The following is a 16,194-nucleotide window of genomic DNA, read 5'->3' on the forward strand; positions in this document are numbered from 1 at the left end:
ACGATTGGCCACAGGCATCCTGCCTGTGGCCAATCATGGCTCTCCTCGCTGCCGGCGCTGTGATTGGCCAAGCATGTAGGGTCACAGTGCATGCTTGGCCAATCATGAGCATTGTGGGCCGTAAGCGCCACACGAATTTGGTGCGAACGGCCCATAACGTTCGGAATTTGTCGAACGGGCGAACAGCCGATGTTCGAGTCGAACGTATGTTCGACTCGAACACGAAGCTCATCCCTAGTAGACGCCACTAATGAGGATTTCTTGTGCTCAATTCATTTTTTATATGTAAGTAGACAAATAAATTTGTGTACCTAATAAATCTGATTGATCCTGACCTGGAGGCTCTCCTCGGTTTTTCCTTTGACATATATACCAGACCTCATCAAGGATACGGGTCTGGTATAAATGAAAGGGAATCTCTGGCTATTTGTTTACAAACAAAACAAACCAGCACAGAGCTGACTAGGAATTTTTAAAGGTCCGTTTTTTTTTCTGCTGCTTCATGCTGCCTTAGGATGATGTGCAGCGTTTGACTACACTATTTTGTCTGACAGCCAAAAGGCTTAATTTTAGCCTCAGACAACAGAACTTTCTTCAGGCTGACTTTCTCACATGCGTTTAGGAAAACTGAAAAAACTGCCTTTTTACTGTGCTGGGATATACCATATACAAAATACTGTGTGATCATTAAAAAGAGTAAGTAAATTTCCATCTTTGAATTTTACCTATAAGGCTATAAGTAGTCTCTCCTAAATGTGCACCGTTTAAGAAATATTTACTGTACATGCGCATGTGCTCTCGAGGAATGACCACCCGTGACGTTCCTTTAAAGCCCTGTGCCGTGACCGGTGGTTCATGCGAGAGAGTGACACCGCATCTCTGGCCAGTCACAGAGCAGGAATCCACGAACCCAGATTTTTAAAAACACAATTTTATTGAATAATTCTCATTGTTATATTGGATATTGGTAATAGGAGTGTATGTTTAAGTCTTATTTGGTGTATTATTTATAGTAGCTTATGTGTATGAAACTATGTATGTTGATATCCAGTAAAGTTTTATTTTATGCTTTTTTTTATCTAAACTGCTGTTGTATTGGTGTGCATTCCATTTTAAATATTCACTAGATATTTGAGTGATTTTCCAGTATACTTTCCTTATAAATTTTGTTTTCTATATTTTATTAAATATTTTTCTTTTTTTTTTCTGTGCAGTCAGTCATTGGCTCTAACCATTTTGCTCCAAAGTATGATACTACCTAGAGAAATTGCAACCTCGGAAAAGTAATCTTAAAGCTGAACTCTAGGAATTCAGCACTTTGATAATTCTGCAGGCATATTTTGAGTTAAGTCCAATAGGGGGCATGTCGACTCCTGGACTCATCTATATTACTTACATCTCACAGGTTTATGGCAGCTCCAGAGGAGACATTTGGGGCTCTGAGAGGAGCACACACACAGCATCTCTGCCCGCCCATCTCATCTGCTGCCTATTCACAGAAGCCTTTGTATTTTGCAAATGACTTGAACTAAGGAAAACAAAGCTTTCAACTTACTTTAGGAAATTTAGAAAAAATGCATCACATACCTTTTATTTTCAGAAGAAAATGTTAACAGAGGCGTTTTCTCTGTATAAACAGTGTCTTTCATCTGGTTGAATACCTTGGTCAGCTTAAAGGGATACCTGCAATTAAACACCATGGTTGTGAGCAAGCTGTAGTTAAAGTATACCTGCATGTGTGATAAACTATATTAGATAACAGTCAAAAACAGGCATAGATAGGTACCTGCACATTATTCCCCCCCAATGTTATTGAGAGCTTCTAAATCTAAAGTATTCAACATGCAAACACTGCCTTCCAGAAAGTAAGTTTGCCAATCCAGCTGCCCCTTTCCATTGCATCTCCCTTGGTTGCTGATGCTCAAAACCATTTTTATTAAGGTAGGCAAGATAGCATGGCTGACATTACATTTTAAATGTTATATTGATGTCAAGTGTCCAAAGTCTGGAAGCTCCTAAGTGACGTAAGGTATGTGTAGGCACAGCTATGCATCTGTCAAACATTGAATTTCTTTCTGAATTCATCAGATCTACCAATCTCCTGATTTGTACACTTGTCTAGGGCCAAATCACTCAGAAAAACTGAGGGGCTCAGGCTGGCAGTGTCAAAATATGGCCTTTGTTATATGCTACTGTGAGGAGGGGGAACTATGCAGACACAGCTAATTGGGCCAATGTTAGAAAAAAAAAGCCAAGGAAAACTCAAAGCTCACTTACTTAAATGACCCTAACAATATGCGTTAAAAACCGAGGTTTAGTCTGCATGCATTTGCAAATACCTGCGTAAGCTACAGGCCCCGCCAAGGCACCCTGGTATCTGTTGGAGGGGCCAGTAGCTTATGCATGTATTTGCAAAATGTGTGCAGACTAAACCCCTGTTTTTAACACATAGTGTTAAACAGGTTAATTTGTCTGTGGGCTGGCCGGTAAGCGAGCTTTGAGCTTTCCTTGAATTTATCCTTGGCTTTTTTTCTAACATATGTTGGCTTGCTGCAATGGGCAGTTATAGGTGGAGGTAGTGGCTTTCTTCTTTGTATGATTGGGCCAGTGGCCTGCTCTCGTGTATGCATAACATAGTGAACCACTGACAGTTTTTAAACCACTATAATAATCCCCCACTATAAAATTACTTACATAATGTATACACATCATGCCACAAAACACAAAAGGAAAAACAAACACAAAAAGCATTATTCCTGATAACCAACGTATACACTCACCCCAGCCAAAAGAAAAGATATACAGAAGAGAAAGGTGGCAGCATGAGAGAGAGCTTATCTCCATTTTGAGGAGAAGAGCCACAGAATTACCAGCAGTAAATTCTTACCCAAACTGGCACCTGACACAGCTGTGGTCCACCACAGACCATTAAATCTAGGAGGAAGAGAGTCCTCTTTGCCTTGCTGTCCCCTCACCCTCTTAGGCCCCCACCAAAACATGGCCCCCAGGGATATAACATCTTTTGGGAAGAGGGCCATTCCCACTGGAAATCTTAAGTGTGTTGCACTCTGGAGTGCAAATGCATGCGCTGTAACTTCAACATCCCCATCCACACATGCCCAAAATGTGCACATCGGAACTTGGGGATGGAAGAATAATGGCAGGGAGGCAACAGTCAAATCCTGCCAGAATACAAACATAAATCAGGACAAAAAAAATAAATATATGACTAACAAAAAAAGAATCAAATGGACAAAAACGATAAAAAACACACATACTTATATTATGTTAGGATTAAACTAAGTGCATGTATAAAAAGGTTCCCCCTTCAACCACCAAAACCCTTTGTTCATGTAGTCCCGGTTTTTGTTTCTACTTGTAATCCTTCTGGGATGCAGGTGAACCCTAGAACTTCAGACTATTGGCTTCTGGCCTTGCAACGAATCAGGATTGGGTTGGAATGATAGCCTGGCAATGTTCCAGACATCATTGTTTGTTTATTTTTTATTATAGCCCTCCCCCCGATTGTCAGTTTCCCTTAAAAAAGCCACATACTTTTTTTCTCAATTCTGTTTTTATTTCCCGGTTCCAGGGTATCCTTCTCAGACACCCTATGCTTGCCTTCTCTCTGTATTTAAAAGCTGGATAGCATCATATGATCGTATGTTTTGCCACATTGACTTGTTATTTCCCCTATGCACTCACTTTCTGTCTATATGAACACTTGAATGAACAGATGCAAATTGCATTGTTTGTTTTGATGCATACCCTTTTGAAATAAAGAATAAAAAATAAAAAAATAAAACACACCACACACAAGCTATGCTTGATTTTTTTTACATAAACGTGCAAAAATGCCTGCCTACAGGTATTTGAAGATCACCTTTAGGCTTATAGATTTTGCAAGTCATCTTCCAGGGCAGCATCCGATGGGCTCCTACAGGAAACACAATGTCTGCCATTATAAAAAGATTGCACACACCTGGTTTATTATTTTCTTCCAGTCCCTGTGGCAAGTTGCCAGGGACTCTTCCCCCCCCCCTCCCTCCCCGAGGCCAAAACAAGCCTGAGGTTTCACCCCCCACAGGTGGGTAAGCAACCATCTCCCCCAGCCGACAAAGGTATTTTGGGATTACTCCCTGCAACCCCCCTCCAGCGCCGTGATGCAACAGCAGGCATTCCAGACTGGTGGGGCGTCTGCTGGATGCCACCTGAGTTCTTCTCCCTCACCGAGTGTTCAGAAGGGTGTAGCAAGATGGTGGCGAGTGAATCCCAGACACCGAGCGCATCACTTCCAGTGATGCAGCTTCTGGGGAAGCACTTTAAGTGATGCATGTCCAGTCATGCGGGGCCATCTTTTTGGTGGATAACTATACATGGAGGGGAACGTTCCTCCTACCACAGGACAAGGTAGCAAGACTGATGGAAGAGATTGATGTCTCCCCAAAACAGTTACCATCAGGAACAGAAAGAAAGACGAGTCCCCCTATTGGAGTGGGATTTTAAATGACCACCAACACCACACAACAATTAAAACATAAAAAATACTTTATTAACAATTACAAAGCAAATACAAAATAAAACCAGAGAGACCCCTCAACTGACAGTGTCCCTGTGGTATATCTACAAATATGTACATACATGGATAAATAGAATAAGCCAACCAATAAATATTAAAAATACTCTTTTCTTATGACCCACACCCAACGTATTTCTAGTTGCTGGTATCACAGAACTTTCATCAAGGGTGAAGAGCAATAATTATATGGCATATTGGTATTTCTACAACATAAAGAAACAAATCTTTAAAATTTAAAAGAACCACATATAATACATGCACATGGGGAGCAAAAAAAAAAAAAAGGGAAAGGGGGGGAAGGAAATGTTATTTGTCCTGAAGTGTGCTCATATTTAAATACGCCTATAGCAACAAAAATGGCCCACCTGGAATAATTCATCAATGATTGGTATGATTGAAACACTACATGGGGTGCGTGTCGTTCATGTGCATGGGTATGTCCCAAACTGGTGTCTGACCACATAGGCGATGAGGTACGGGTCGTTGTTATCCTAATTAGGAGATACCAAACGACCACTTCCCTCTGGTCCACCCTTCCTAGGTCGGCAAACAAAGCAGCAGATAAAACGAAAAAATCTAGAGCCACAAGTTAAGTAGCTGAGCTGATATCTATGTGTACCACCACATGGGGGGAGTGATCACATACCACCAAACACTCTCAAAAAATCAGGTGCCCAAGCATAACCACCGTGAGCCCAGACCAAAAACGACCAACAGCCATAAGAGGGAACATCGCACCGTTCTAGGATAGAGAGTGAGTGTAGGACCAACCGATTCGCCAAGTGAGAAAAAGAGTTGTGCAAAAATAAAAATATATAAATAAAATTAAAGACATGCAGACCAACCAGACTGCTTACCTACTAATGTCAGTGGAGGGAGGGAGGATTACTACATATATCTGTAATTATCTTTGTCGTCATTTAGTGGCAAACCATATTTAAAATAACCGGTATCCTCACTGGGCTCAGAGTTTTCTCAACCCTTCCCACGGAATGGACCAGACAAAGAGCTAAGGAATAGAGCCTGTGGATTTGCTATCGTCCAAAAAATTATCCAAAAGTTGGTCCTCCATACAAAAAACACAATTAGAAAGCAGGTTAAGTCGTGTTTGTACTCACAGATGGACAGGTGTTCCCACATGCAGGGCGTATGAGTATCGCATAGTTTGTTGCCACTGATGAGGTTAAATAGCCCCTTGGTAGCCCTGTATTGGTTGAACATGGTCACATGTTCGAAGGTGTGGTGGCCAGGGCGGGCCCTTCGTACTACCCAATTATTAACCATGTTACCTTATCTGCTGCCGGTGTCCGCCCCGGAACTGAGGCAGACCAGTCGGGAACGCCGTGTAGCGGGTGGACGTAGCGTCACGCCCCCCCCCACACGATGTGCGGTGGAGCGCAGTATCAGCTACCGGTGTCTGCCCCAATCCTGAGGCAGGCTTCTTCATGGGCATGAAGAAGTCACGTGGTGACGTAACGCGTAAGGAGTGGCCGTAGGAATACCGGAACAAGCGTAAGACTGGCTTTACACGCCAGATCTTTCTGTTTGATACTTTCTTTTTAAATGTGAGAGTCCATTGCTTTCTCTTAAATAAATTTATTCAGTTTTGGAAACCACTACACTATTGGAGTCCCCTTTCTCTCTCCCTTCCCCCTTCCCCTCTGTGTTTTCTTTAAGTTTCACACCACGAGGATACATATGCTGCAGTATTACTCATAAGAGGTTGAATCGGCCCTCTAGTGGTAGAAGTTTATACCATTTGATGATTGTGCACAGAGAAATGAAGGAGAAGTCCATTGGAATTACTTTCTTTTGCCTTATTATTCCATCTCTGAGGTGAGAGTTCTGGGAGCCTGATTTTTTGGAACATTTGGTCCTGTTCTTTCTCCAGTGTTTTTTCACTACACACTTACACTATTGGTGTGTTTATTTTGAAATATTTTCATTGACTGTTGTTTTTTTCACATTTATATACATTATTCATTTTTTGTGGTATTATTTGCGCAGGACTCTTTTTTATTTATGTTAGAAGATAGACCACCCCATACGTCCAACAATTAGAAAAGGCTTAAAGAGCTTACCATTTGGTAATTTTACCCTCTGATCTGTGTTCATAAATTGGCATTGGGGGCAACCTCCACATTTGAAGGAGCCCCGACGTTTGCAAGGGTCATCCCTAAACTCTCCTGTGTATTCGCTCCTCACTAGGCGGTCTTTCAATGATCGAGAACGTCTGAAGGTAATTGATTGAGTCTTGGGAATGAATTGCCTGATTGCAGGGTCAATGGAAAGAACATGACCATTTTTTTTTACCATCTGTTGTATGGCCTTATGTTTTATTGTGTATGTCATGATTAACCTGGTTGGTTCCGATCTCCCCTTTGTATCTTTAGTGCTCTCCTTGGAGTTCCCCCTAAATAGATTCTGTCTGTCCTGTGTGCAGGCTCTTCTGAATGCTTTTTTTAGGCATGCTTGGGAATAGCCCCACTGTAATAACCGTTGCTGTAGTTTTTTAGATTCAATTCTAAAGGTGGAATCCTCTGTACAGTTTCTTCAAATCCGTAAGTATTGGGAATATGGAATTGATCTTATTAGGGGGGCTGGGTGGGAACTGGTCGCAAAAAGAATTGTGTTTTCCGCAGTTTCTTTGCGGTGTAGGGAGCTTGAGAGCTGACCCTAAGGGTTCTTTGAGATAATTACATCTAAGAAATTCACACTGACACGATCACGTCATCGTGAATTTCAAATTAAATGTGTTATTTTCCATTAGCTTCATACATTGAATCAGAGCCTCATAGGTGCCATTCCAGACAAAAATGATGTCATCAATATAGCGATACCAGAGGAGTATCTGGTCGCAGGGCACCTGATCCGATGAGAGAAAGGAATTGTCCCATTCCCTCAGATACAGGTTGGCATAGGAGGGGGCACAACAGGTCCCCATAGCCACCCCCTATATCTGGAGGAAATAGGATCCATGAAAAGCAAATGCATTGTGTGACAGTATAAATTGCAATCCCTGCAAAATAAATTGATGTAGTGGTTTGTCATCCCTATGGGACTGGGATAAAAAATGTTGTATAGTCTCTAGGCCCCTTTCGTGGGTGATAGAACAGTAGAGTGCCTCCACATCCACCGTGACCAAAAGGGCATCATCGGGGATGCGGAGGCCATTCAATTGTTGTAACAGATGAGTTGTAACCCTGAGATAAGAGGGCAAATTAGTCACTAATGGACGTAGTTGTTCGTCAATGTACCTACTTAAGTTCTCAGAGGTGTTACCCCTACCCGAAACAATGGGTCTGCCCGGTGGATCAGCCAAGTCCTTGTGGACCTTAGGGAGACTATAAAAAGTTGGGATCTTTGAATGTTTAGTTCAAATAAATTCCCATGTTGTTTTTGTAATATTATTAAGGTACGCCTGGTCTAATAATAAGAAAAATGAATTGTCAAATTTTTCAATACGGGTCTTCGAGATCGGTTTGTACCATTCCCTGTTAAAATCCTATTGCACATATTGAGATATTGGGCATTATCCATTATAACAATGTTACCACCTTTACCAGATGGTTTGATGGTTAATTGGTGTTGTTTTTCTAAAGTGGCTAATGCTCGTCTCTCAGACTCAGATTATCTGTGGGTGCTCCTTTTGGCAGTCTTGTAATGTCATCAGTCACCATTGTCACAAAAGCCTTCAAGTTTATATTTTGGGCTAAAGAGGGAAATTTGTTTGACTTTTTCTTTAGAAGTGATTTACCCCGAATGCCTGTTGTTGTAGAGGTAATATTAGTCATTAAAAGCTTATCCAGGTCAATACGATCTATTTCATCCCTCTGCTCTTGTTCCTCCAACAAGGACACCAAGTCATCCAAGGCCTGCTTCTCTCCATCATGGGATGTCTTATCTTGTTGTGGTTTAGTGTACAGATATTTCAAAATCAGTTTCCTTGCGAAGAGTTGTATGTCCTTGATGATTTCAAAAGTATCCGTGTTGGAGGAAGGGCAAAAGGTGAGGCCTTTGCTTAACAAAGTCCTTTCATCCACTGAAAGTTCGTGATTAGAAAGAGTAAGGACATTCAAGGCTTTATCCAAAGTTAGAGCCCCTGCCTTTTGTCATTGTGTTTCTATACTGTCATTTTTCCCACTCGTGTTTGAGGGTTCCACTGTAGAACGTCCTTGTGTAGATGGACCACTTCGTGTATTGCCTGACCTTAATGTACGATCCGTCCCACCCGATGGTAATAAGGGCTGTGTACCCCCAGGAGTTTCCATGGTTTGTTTTTTGTTCCCAGATGTGGGTTCGGGTGATCACCATTTTGGTTTACTAGCCGTTTTTTTTTTTTTTTAGAGGCTTGGGAGCATGTGGAAGACAGGGAATTGAGGGATGAATTGGAGCCCATATCTCCTTCTTTGTGTTTATAAGGAATTTTTTGTCTTCTAGAAATTTGTTTTATCCCCTTTTGTTGCTGTCGCCCTTGGGGGTTACGGGAGAGCCAACGGTAGGCCTTTCCCTCATTGAAGGCTACCTTGTCTCTCCAAAATTACCATCAGGAAGAGCATGAGGGTGCTGGGCCTCATGACCTCCTCCATACTGGCCATGACGTGGGCACAACTGCACACAAGACTGCAACAGAACTTGGAGTCTTGCATCACAATCCCACAAGAGATCAAACTTCGCTGCAATGGTGGCTCAAACCACACATATACAGCCAGGGACACTTATGGATGCAAATGAATGTGATCCGCATAACTACAGATGCCAGGACCACAGGATGGGGCGCACACTTAGCAGAACACCTGGCCCAAGGCTCTTGGAACCAGGACTGGTCTCTTGCCTCATTGAACATGAGAGATGGAGGCAGTACATCTAGCACTGAAATCTTTCAAAACACAAATCAAGGACAGACATCTCCAAACACAAAACAGGCAACGCTACAACTGTAGCATACATAGACAGGGGGAACCATTTCCCCTTAAACTTAGGTCTACAGCAGACACAATCCTGAAGTGGGTGGAAGCAAACAGTCAAAATCCACCATACACCTGAGGGGGTCAGCACACGGAAAGGGCCCTAGAACAGGCAACCTTCAATTGGATAGTTTAGATCTTGTAGACCCCTCCGGTAGACCTATTCACATCAAGACACAACAAGTTCCCGAGATTCTTCTTCTCCCCAGGGGACGGGTGCATGGCAGCGAACGACCTGGCACAAGACTGGTCAGACTCCTCCTCCTCCCCCCCACAATGATCCTAATCCCCAGGGTCATTAAAAAAAAAAAAAAAAAAAAAAGGCGGCGGCCAGAGTTATCCTGGTTGCTCCATAGAGCATAGTTCCGCCATTTAATGAATATGAGCAGTCAGCCACATCTCCTTTTACCAAAGATACCAGAGCTACTAATGCAGGGACCAACCCAGAACCTGAACATCAAAATTCTAAAGCTTTCAGCCTGGCTCCTGAAAGGCTGTTGTTACAAAATAAAGGCCTATCAGACAAAGTGGTGAATACCATCTTAGCCAGTAGAAAGAAAGTCACACAGGCAATATACGAAAAGGTTCAAAAAAAGTTTGTAGCTTGGTCCTCAGAAAAAGGAGGGCGGGGGGAAAGAATTATTCCAACCATCTTGGACTTTCTACAAGAGGGCGCAGATAGGAATATAATCACACACTACCTTAAAAAAATTACAAATGGCAGCCCTATCCTCCTTCCTTGATGCAAGACTAGTGAAAGACCCGCTCATAAAAGTTATTTCTCCTCTCGGTCAAAAAAATCAAAGCCCACAAGGGCTAAGAAATTCCCCTCATGGGACCTATCAACAGTATTGAAGGGGTTCCTTTCCACTCCTTTTGAACCTATAGACGAATGCTCAGATAAAACATTAACACTGAAAACGGTGGTATTGGTATCCCGGATCTCAGCAATAAGAGTCAGTGAGGTTCAGGCACTGTCAATCCTGGAACCATATTGTACGATTCCGTTACACAAAGTAGTCCTCTCGCCTGACCCGGCTTTCTACCGAAAGTCCCCAACATTTCACAGGTCTCAGAACATTATCAAACCCTCCTTCCCAGGTAATCTTTGGAGCAACAAAAAGGGAAACGTGACAAAATAGATGTCGGAAGAATCCTTATAAACCAACTAGAAAGGACCAAGAACTGGCAAAAGACCTCATCTCTCCTTGTCCTATACTCAGGGAAAAATAAAGGTCAGCAAGCTTAAAAGATCTCTATATCGAGATGGATCAAAATGGGCATCGCACTGGCATAACAGTCCCAGAACCTACACCCACCAGAGCATGGGCCTCCTCCTTCAAAGCAAAAGCTGAAGCTACACGGAGCAGATTTGCAGGGCAGCGACATGGTTGAGCTTTAAAGAGGAAGTAAACCCTTCCAAACAACTTGGACCTATAGGTAAGCCTAGATTAAGGCTTACCTGTAGGTCCAAGCAATATCTCCTAAACCTATATGGTTTAGGAGATATTTGCCCGAAAATGGGCACCGCTGTCTACGGCGCATGCGCCGTAGACAGCGGCGCGCAGGCGCACTAAATGCGGCAAATCCAAGAATGGATTTGCCTAATTTGTCGACTCCCGTGCGCATGCGCGGGAGTGACGTCATCGCGGCTTCGCCGTATGGCAGCGGCGGAGCTGCGAGACGCGACTCCCGTGCGCATGCGCGGGAGTGACGTCATCGCGGCTGCGCCGCTGTGATTCGTCGGAGCTGCAAGACGCCACCAGCAACATGGATGCGGCGGACTACAGGGGACAGCGGTGACTTCGCTGGCTCCTGTGTCAGGTAAGTGACACATAATGAGCTACTATGCGATGCATAGTAGTCCATTATGCTTTACCTTTGCAGGGAAAAAAAGAGGAAGTAAACCCATCAGGGTTTACTTCCTCTTTAAGACCTTCGTGAGGCACTCTCTCATTGACTGCCTGTCTGACCAAGATCAAACTTTCGGTAGGAAAGTTCTCCAGGCGGTGGATCCCCCCCCCCCCAAAATAAGTACTTCTTGTTACATCCTCTCAGATGCTGCCTTGGAAGACGACTAGAGAAAGCAAACAGTTAGGTACCTGGTAACTCATTTTCTAGGAAGTCTTCCAGGGCGGCACTCATTCCCTCCCCAAAAAAAAAAAAAAAAAAAAAAAAAAAAAAAGGGAAAATTATCGGAATTCAGTGGAAAACCATGATAATCACCTGTTGTTCCGTCTGTACTTTTATATAACTGAGGCATGTGCAATCTTTTTAGAATGGTGGACGTTGTGTTTCCTGTAGGAGGAGCCTATCTCTCTGATGCTGCCCTGGAAGACTTCCTAGAAAAGGAGTCACCAGGTACCCAACTCTTTTTTTTTTTTTATGTTTTACCAATATAAATAACCCCATCTGTGTGACAGTTCACAAATTGTTTAATTTAGCAGGTTCTGTGATTGATTAAACTGTATATCTGCAATATGGACACAAGTCACCCAAGTTCACCTTTTGGTGTATATTTGTGGTAGAACATGTAACCTGCTCCAGTCCTGCCTCCCTGATCCCCTACCCTGTGACAGCATTCAGGATACCTACTGTCGCATTTTAAAAATGGTGTAGCTGGCCACTAGCATTCTCCTTACCCTACAATCTGTAAATGAGAAAACCCAAGTCCTGTGTGCTACAAAGTGAGATTGCTTGTAGCTTCTCAAACTGTAAACTGGGAAGATACTGATGAGCGCCCTCAATGTTCATTGACACTTTCTCCAGCTTTGTAATGGTCTGCCTGTACAGAGGTATGAGCAGGAAAGCTGGAGGCAGTGTCTGCAAGAACCTGACATTGCACCCATGAAAACAAGTAAAGTCAAGCTTGCAAGTCAAAGTAAATTGCACCAAGCACAGAAACACAACAGAATGTCTCCAGTTTCGACAGGAAACCAAAAGTCTATTGATTGCTATCAATTACAGTTTCCTATAAAACTATCACTTCACATTGCAACACCTTGTCACAGCTTGATACACATACATGGTACTCTTCTGCACATTTGTTTGCTATATGGGAATTTTTTTTGCATGTAGAATTGATACGTTTTTGATCCAAACAAAAGTTCAGCTTTTGCATTTAAGTGCAGTAGAATGCATGATGAATGTCTAACACCACAGCTCCTTTTAGTACCGTATATGTTATTGTAATAACTAGTATTAATCAGTCAGCCACCATGGCGACTCACTTGCTGCCTCAATGATGCTTAAAATCAGTTCTCCTTTTCACCCATTAATGGTTCACAGACAGTAAAGATCTTTACTGCAAAGTGCTTTGTAAAAGAAGCAATTCTCACTGGCAAACATAATTAACATTTGACAGATGACTGCTCTTGTAGAAATTGCCTGTCCCTAGCTTTAAAGTCCAACTGTGAAGGATATAGATTTGGTGCAGTTTTGCATACTGCTTTGCACATACAGTTGCAGCGAAAAGTATAGTAATCCTCCACTTTTTCCACAAAAAAACAAAACAAAACTCAGTTTATTAAAGAAGTTGAAAATGTCACAAGTAAATGGCAACCATGAATCTTTATTTTAACATCCATATATCAGTCACGTTTCACGTGCTTTATGAATTGAAACAGAACTATTGTAGCACTACCCCTGTAGGAGCTATTGGAAAGGACGTGCGTCCTTTTCCTCAATCTTCTTAAGAACCTCAGCCCTCTGACACACCAGGTTAAAGGTTAATTTTTATTTTTTAACCATTTGCCGATCGCCTCATGCTGATATACGACAGCAGAAGGGCTCATACAGGCAAGCCAACGTACCTGTGCATGGCCCTTTAAGAGGTGGCCAGCGGGCGCGTGCGGAAAGCTCCCAGAGTCAGGTCGCGGGTCCCGTGGACTCAATTGCCACAGGGATACTCGATCGCCTCATGGAGAGGAGGAACGGGGAGATGCTTGATTACATTACATTGTTCCCACACATAGCCAGGCCCCCCACAGTTCAAAACACTCCCCAGGGCACACTTAACCCATACACTGCCCCCTAGTGGTTAACCCCTTCACTGCCAGTGTCGTATACACAGGAATGAGTGCATTTGTATAGCACTGATTGCTTCATAAATGACAACGGTCCCAAAAATGTGCCAAAAATGTCTGAGGTGTCCGCCATAATTTCGCAGTCATGATAAAAATCGCTGCTTGCCGTGATTACTAGTAAAAACAAAAAAATTCATAAAACGGCCATAAAACCAAAAGCTTGTTGCGATTTTTTACCAAAAATATGTAGAAGAATAGGCATCAGCCTAAACTGAGGAAAAAACTTTTTTTTATATATTTTTTGGGGGATATTTAATGTGTTTTTTTTCAAAATTGACGCTTTATTTTTGTTTATAATGCAAAAAATAAAAACCACAGGGGTGATCAAATACCACCAAAAGAAATCTCTATTTGTGGGGAAAAAAAAAGACATCAATTTTGTTTGGGAGCCATGTCGCACGACCGCGCAATTGTCAGTTAAAACGACGCAGTCCCAAATCGCAAAAAGTGCTCTGGTCAGGAAGGGGGGTAAATCCTTCCGGGCCTGAAGTGGTTAAAAAAACACACATGTTATACTTGCCTCCTCCATTGACACAGACAGCAAGACTTGCCCCCCATCCCCCTTACTGCTTATGTGTCACTGGATTTGCGTGACAGCAGTAAGAGCCAATAGCTCCTGCTGCCATCAATCCATCCAATGAGGACCATGGATCTACTGTGCTTGTCCCTGTCATGGGAAAGATTGGGTTCAGGTAAGTAAAAAGGGGGCTGCTGTACTACAGAAGGTTTTTCATCATAGAATGCATTAAGGTGAAAAACCTTGAGATTTAAGTGTAAAAACATAAATTCCCACAAGGATCCACTGAAACGAATACTTCATACCCAATAGTGTTGTGTTATATCAAAGAAAACAGGCACCAAACCATTGAGCAAAGACAAACTTCATATAATTCTCACCCAATATGGTTGGTAACTAAGCAAGCATAAAATAGATTAACAATAAACACAACTAGATTAACAGTAGGGATCCAGCATAAGATGACACTTGGTGTACAGATTAGTATAAACAGTAGCAATGCCACCTTAAGTGCAGCAGTGAGCAATAGAAAAATTTGATTCACAGAGCGCTGGAGCAATACTATCCCGCCAGAGTGCATTTATGGTGGGGTATGCACTTTCCAAAAGAAAACAAAAGAAGAATGGCAGCAGAACAAAGGGGTTATTAATGGAAGGGAAAGTCCTTTGAAATGTTTTTCTGATGGCGATCGTTGAGGACTTTAAAAGATCGGTGCACTTAAGGGCCGGTTCACACTGCAGGCGATGCGAGGCGACACCGACTTGCCTCGCCGTGACCTGCCGCGACCTTTACAGTTTTGGAAAATTGTTTTTTTTTTATGCAGAAGACGACCTAGGTAGGACACACCTCCGAGATCCTTAGTTTCAAAGTGTTCATTTTCGAGTTGTACTCATTTTTGCAATTTCCCAATCCTTTGTGATATTAAAATCATAGAAAGAAACAGATACCACCATTTCCCATTTGTAAATGTACAGTATAGATATGGGTGGGCCTTTACTTCTTGTGATCTTTCCAACCAACAAGACTTGTTTGTATTCCATGCTCTGACCGTGTACAATGATCCATGTAACTTACAAACAAGAGGTTCTTTTTCAGATAATATACAGGCACACACACACAGTATCTAGGTACCGTATATACTCGAGTATAAGCCGAGATTTTCAGCCTCTTTTTTGAGGCTGAAAGTGCCCCCCTCGGCTTATACTCGAGTCATCGCTGTCTGTCTGCCCGATCAGCGTGTCGAGCAGACAGACAGCGGCCATTCTAGGATTCAAAGGCCGCGCCTCCGTCTCCGCCTTCGCCTGTGATAGGCGGAACACTGAATTTCCCAGCAGTCTGTGTTCCGCCTATCACGGACGTCCTCTCATCCTCGTCCGTAGTATGAGGATGAGCGGACGTCCATGATAGGCAGACCACTGACTGCTGGGAAATTGAGTGTTCCGCCTATCACGGACATCCGATAGGCGGAACACTCAATTTCCCAGCAGTCAGTGGGAAATTGAGTGTTCCGCCTATCACCGACGGAGGCGCGGCTTTTGAATCCTAGAATGGCCACCGACGAAGAGCTGCGGGACGGGCCGGGACGCAGGCCGGGACGGGACGCAGGCCGGGACGCAGGCCGGGACGGGACGCAGGCCGGGACGGGACGCAGGCCGGGACGGACACAGGCTGGACGGACACAGGCTGGACGGACACAGGCTGGACGGACACAGGCAGGCTGGACACAGGTAGGCTGCACGGACACACACACACACACACACACACACACACACGGATGCATGCACACACAGGGATGGATGGACACACACGGATGCATGGACACACACACACACACACACACACACACACACACACGGATGCATGCACACACACAGGGATGGATGGACACACACACACACGGATGCATGGACACACACACACACACACGGATGCATGGACACACACACACACACACACGGATGCATGGACACACACGGATGCATGGACACACACAGGGATGGACGACACACAGGGATGGACAGGCATGTCTCACCCTCGGCTTATACA

General features: G+C 43.4%; 1 protein-coding gene across 2 annotated transcripts in view; it reads right to left on the reverse strand.

The window, feature by feature from the left end:
* Positions 1-16,194, reverse strand: part of OCA2 (OCA2 melanosomal transmembrane protein) — a 561,190-nt gene that overhangs the window by 368,854 nt on the left and 176,142 nt on the right. For both annotated transcript variants that reach the window (XM_077482777.1, XM_077482778.1), the window contains one exon: positions 1,588-1,683. In XM_077482777.1, coding sequence (XP_077338903.1) covers positions 1,588-1,683 — 96 coding nt within the window. The remainder of the gene's footprint in view (positions 1-1,587; positions 1,684-16,194) is intronic.

Source organism: Lithobates pipiens, unplaced genomic scaffold, assembly GCF_037356315.1.
Source record: "Lithobates pipiens isolate NorthernLeopardFrog02 unplaced genomic scaffold, aLitPip1_a1.2 Scaffold_16, whole genome shotgun sequence".
Classification (NCBI taxonomy): domain Eukaryota; kingdom Metazoa; phylum Chordata; class Amphibia; order Anura; family Ranidae; genus Lithobates; species Lithobates pipiens.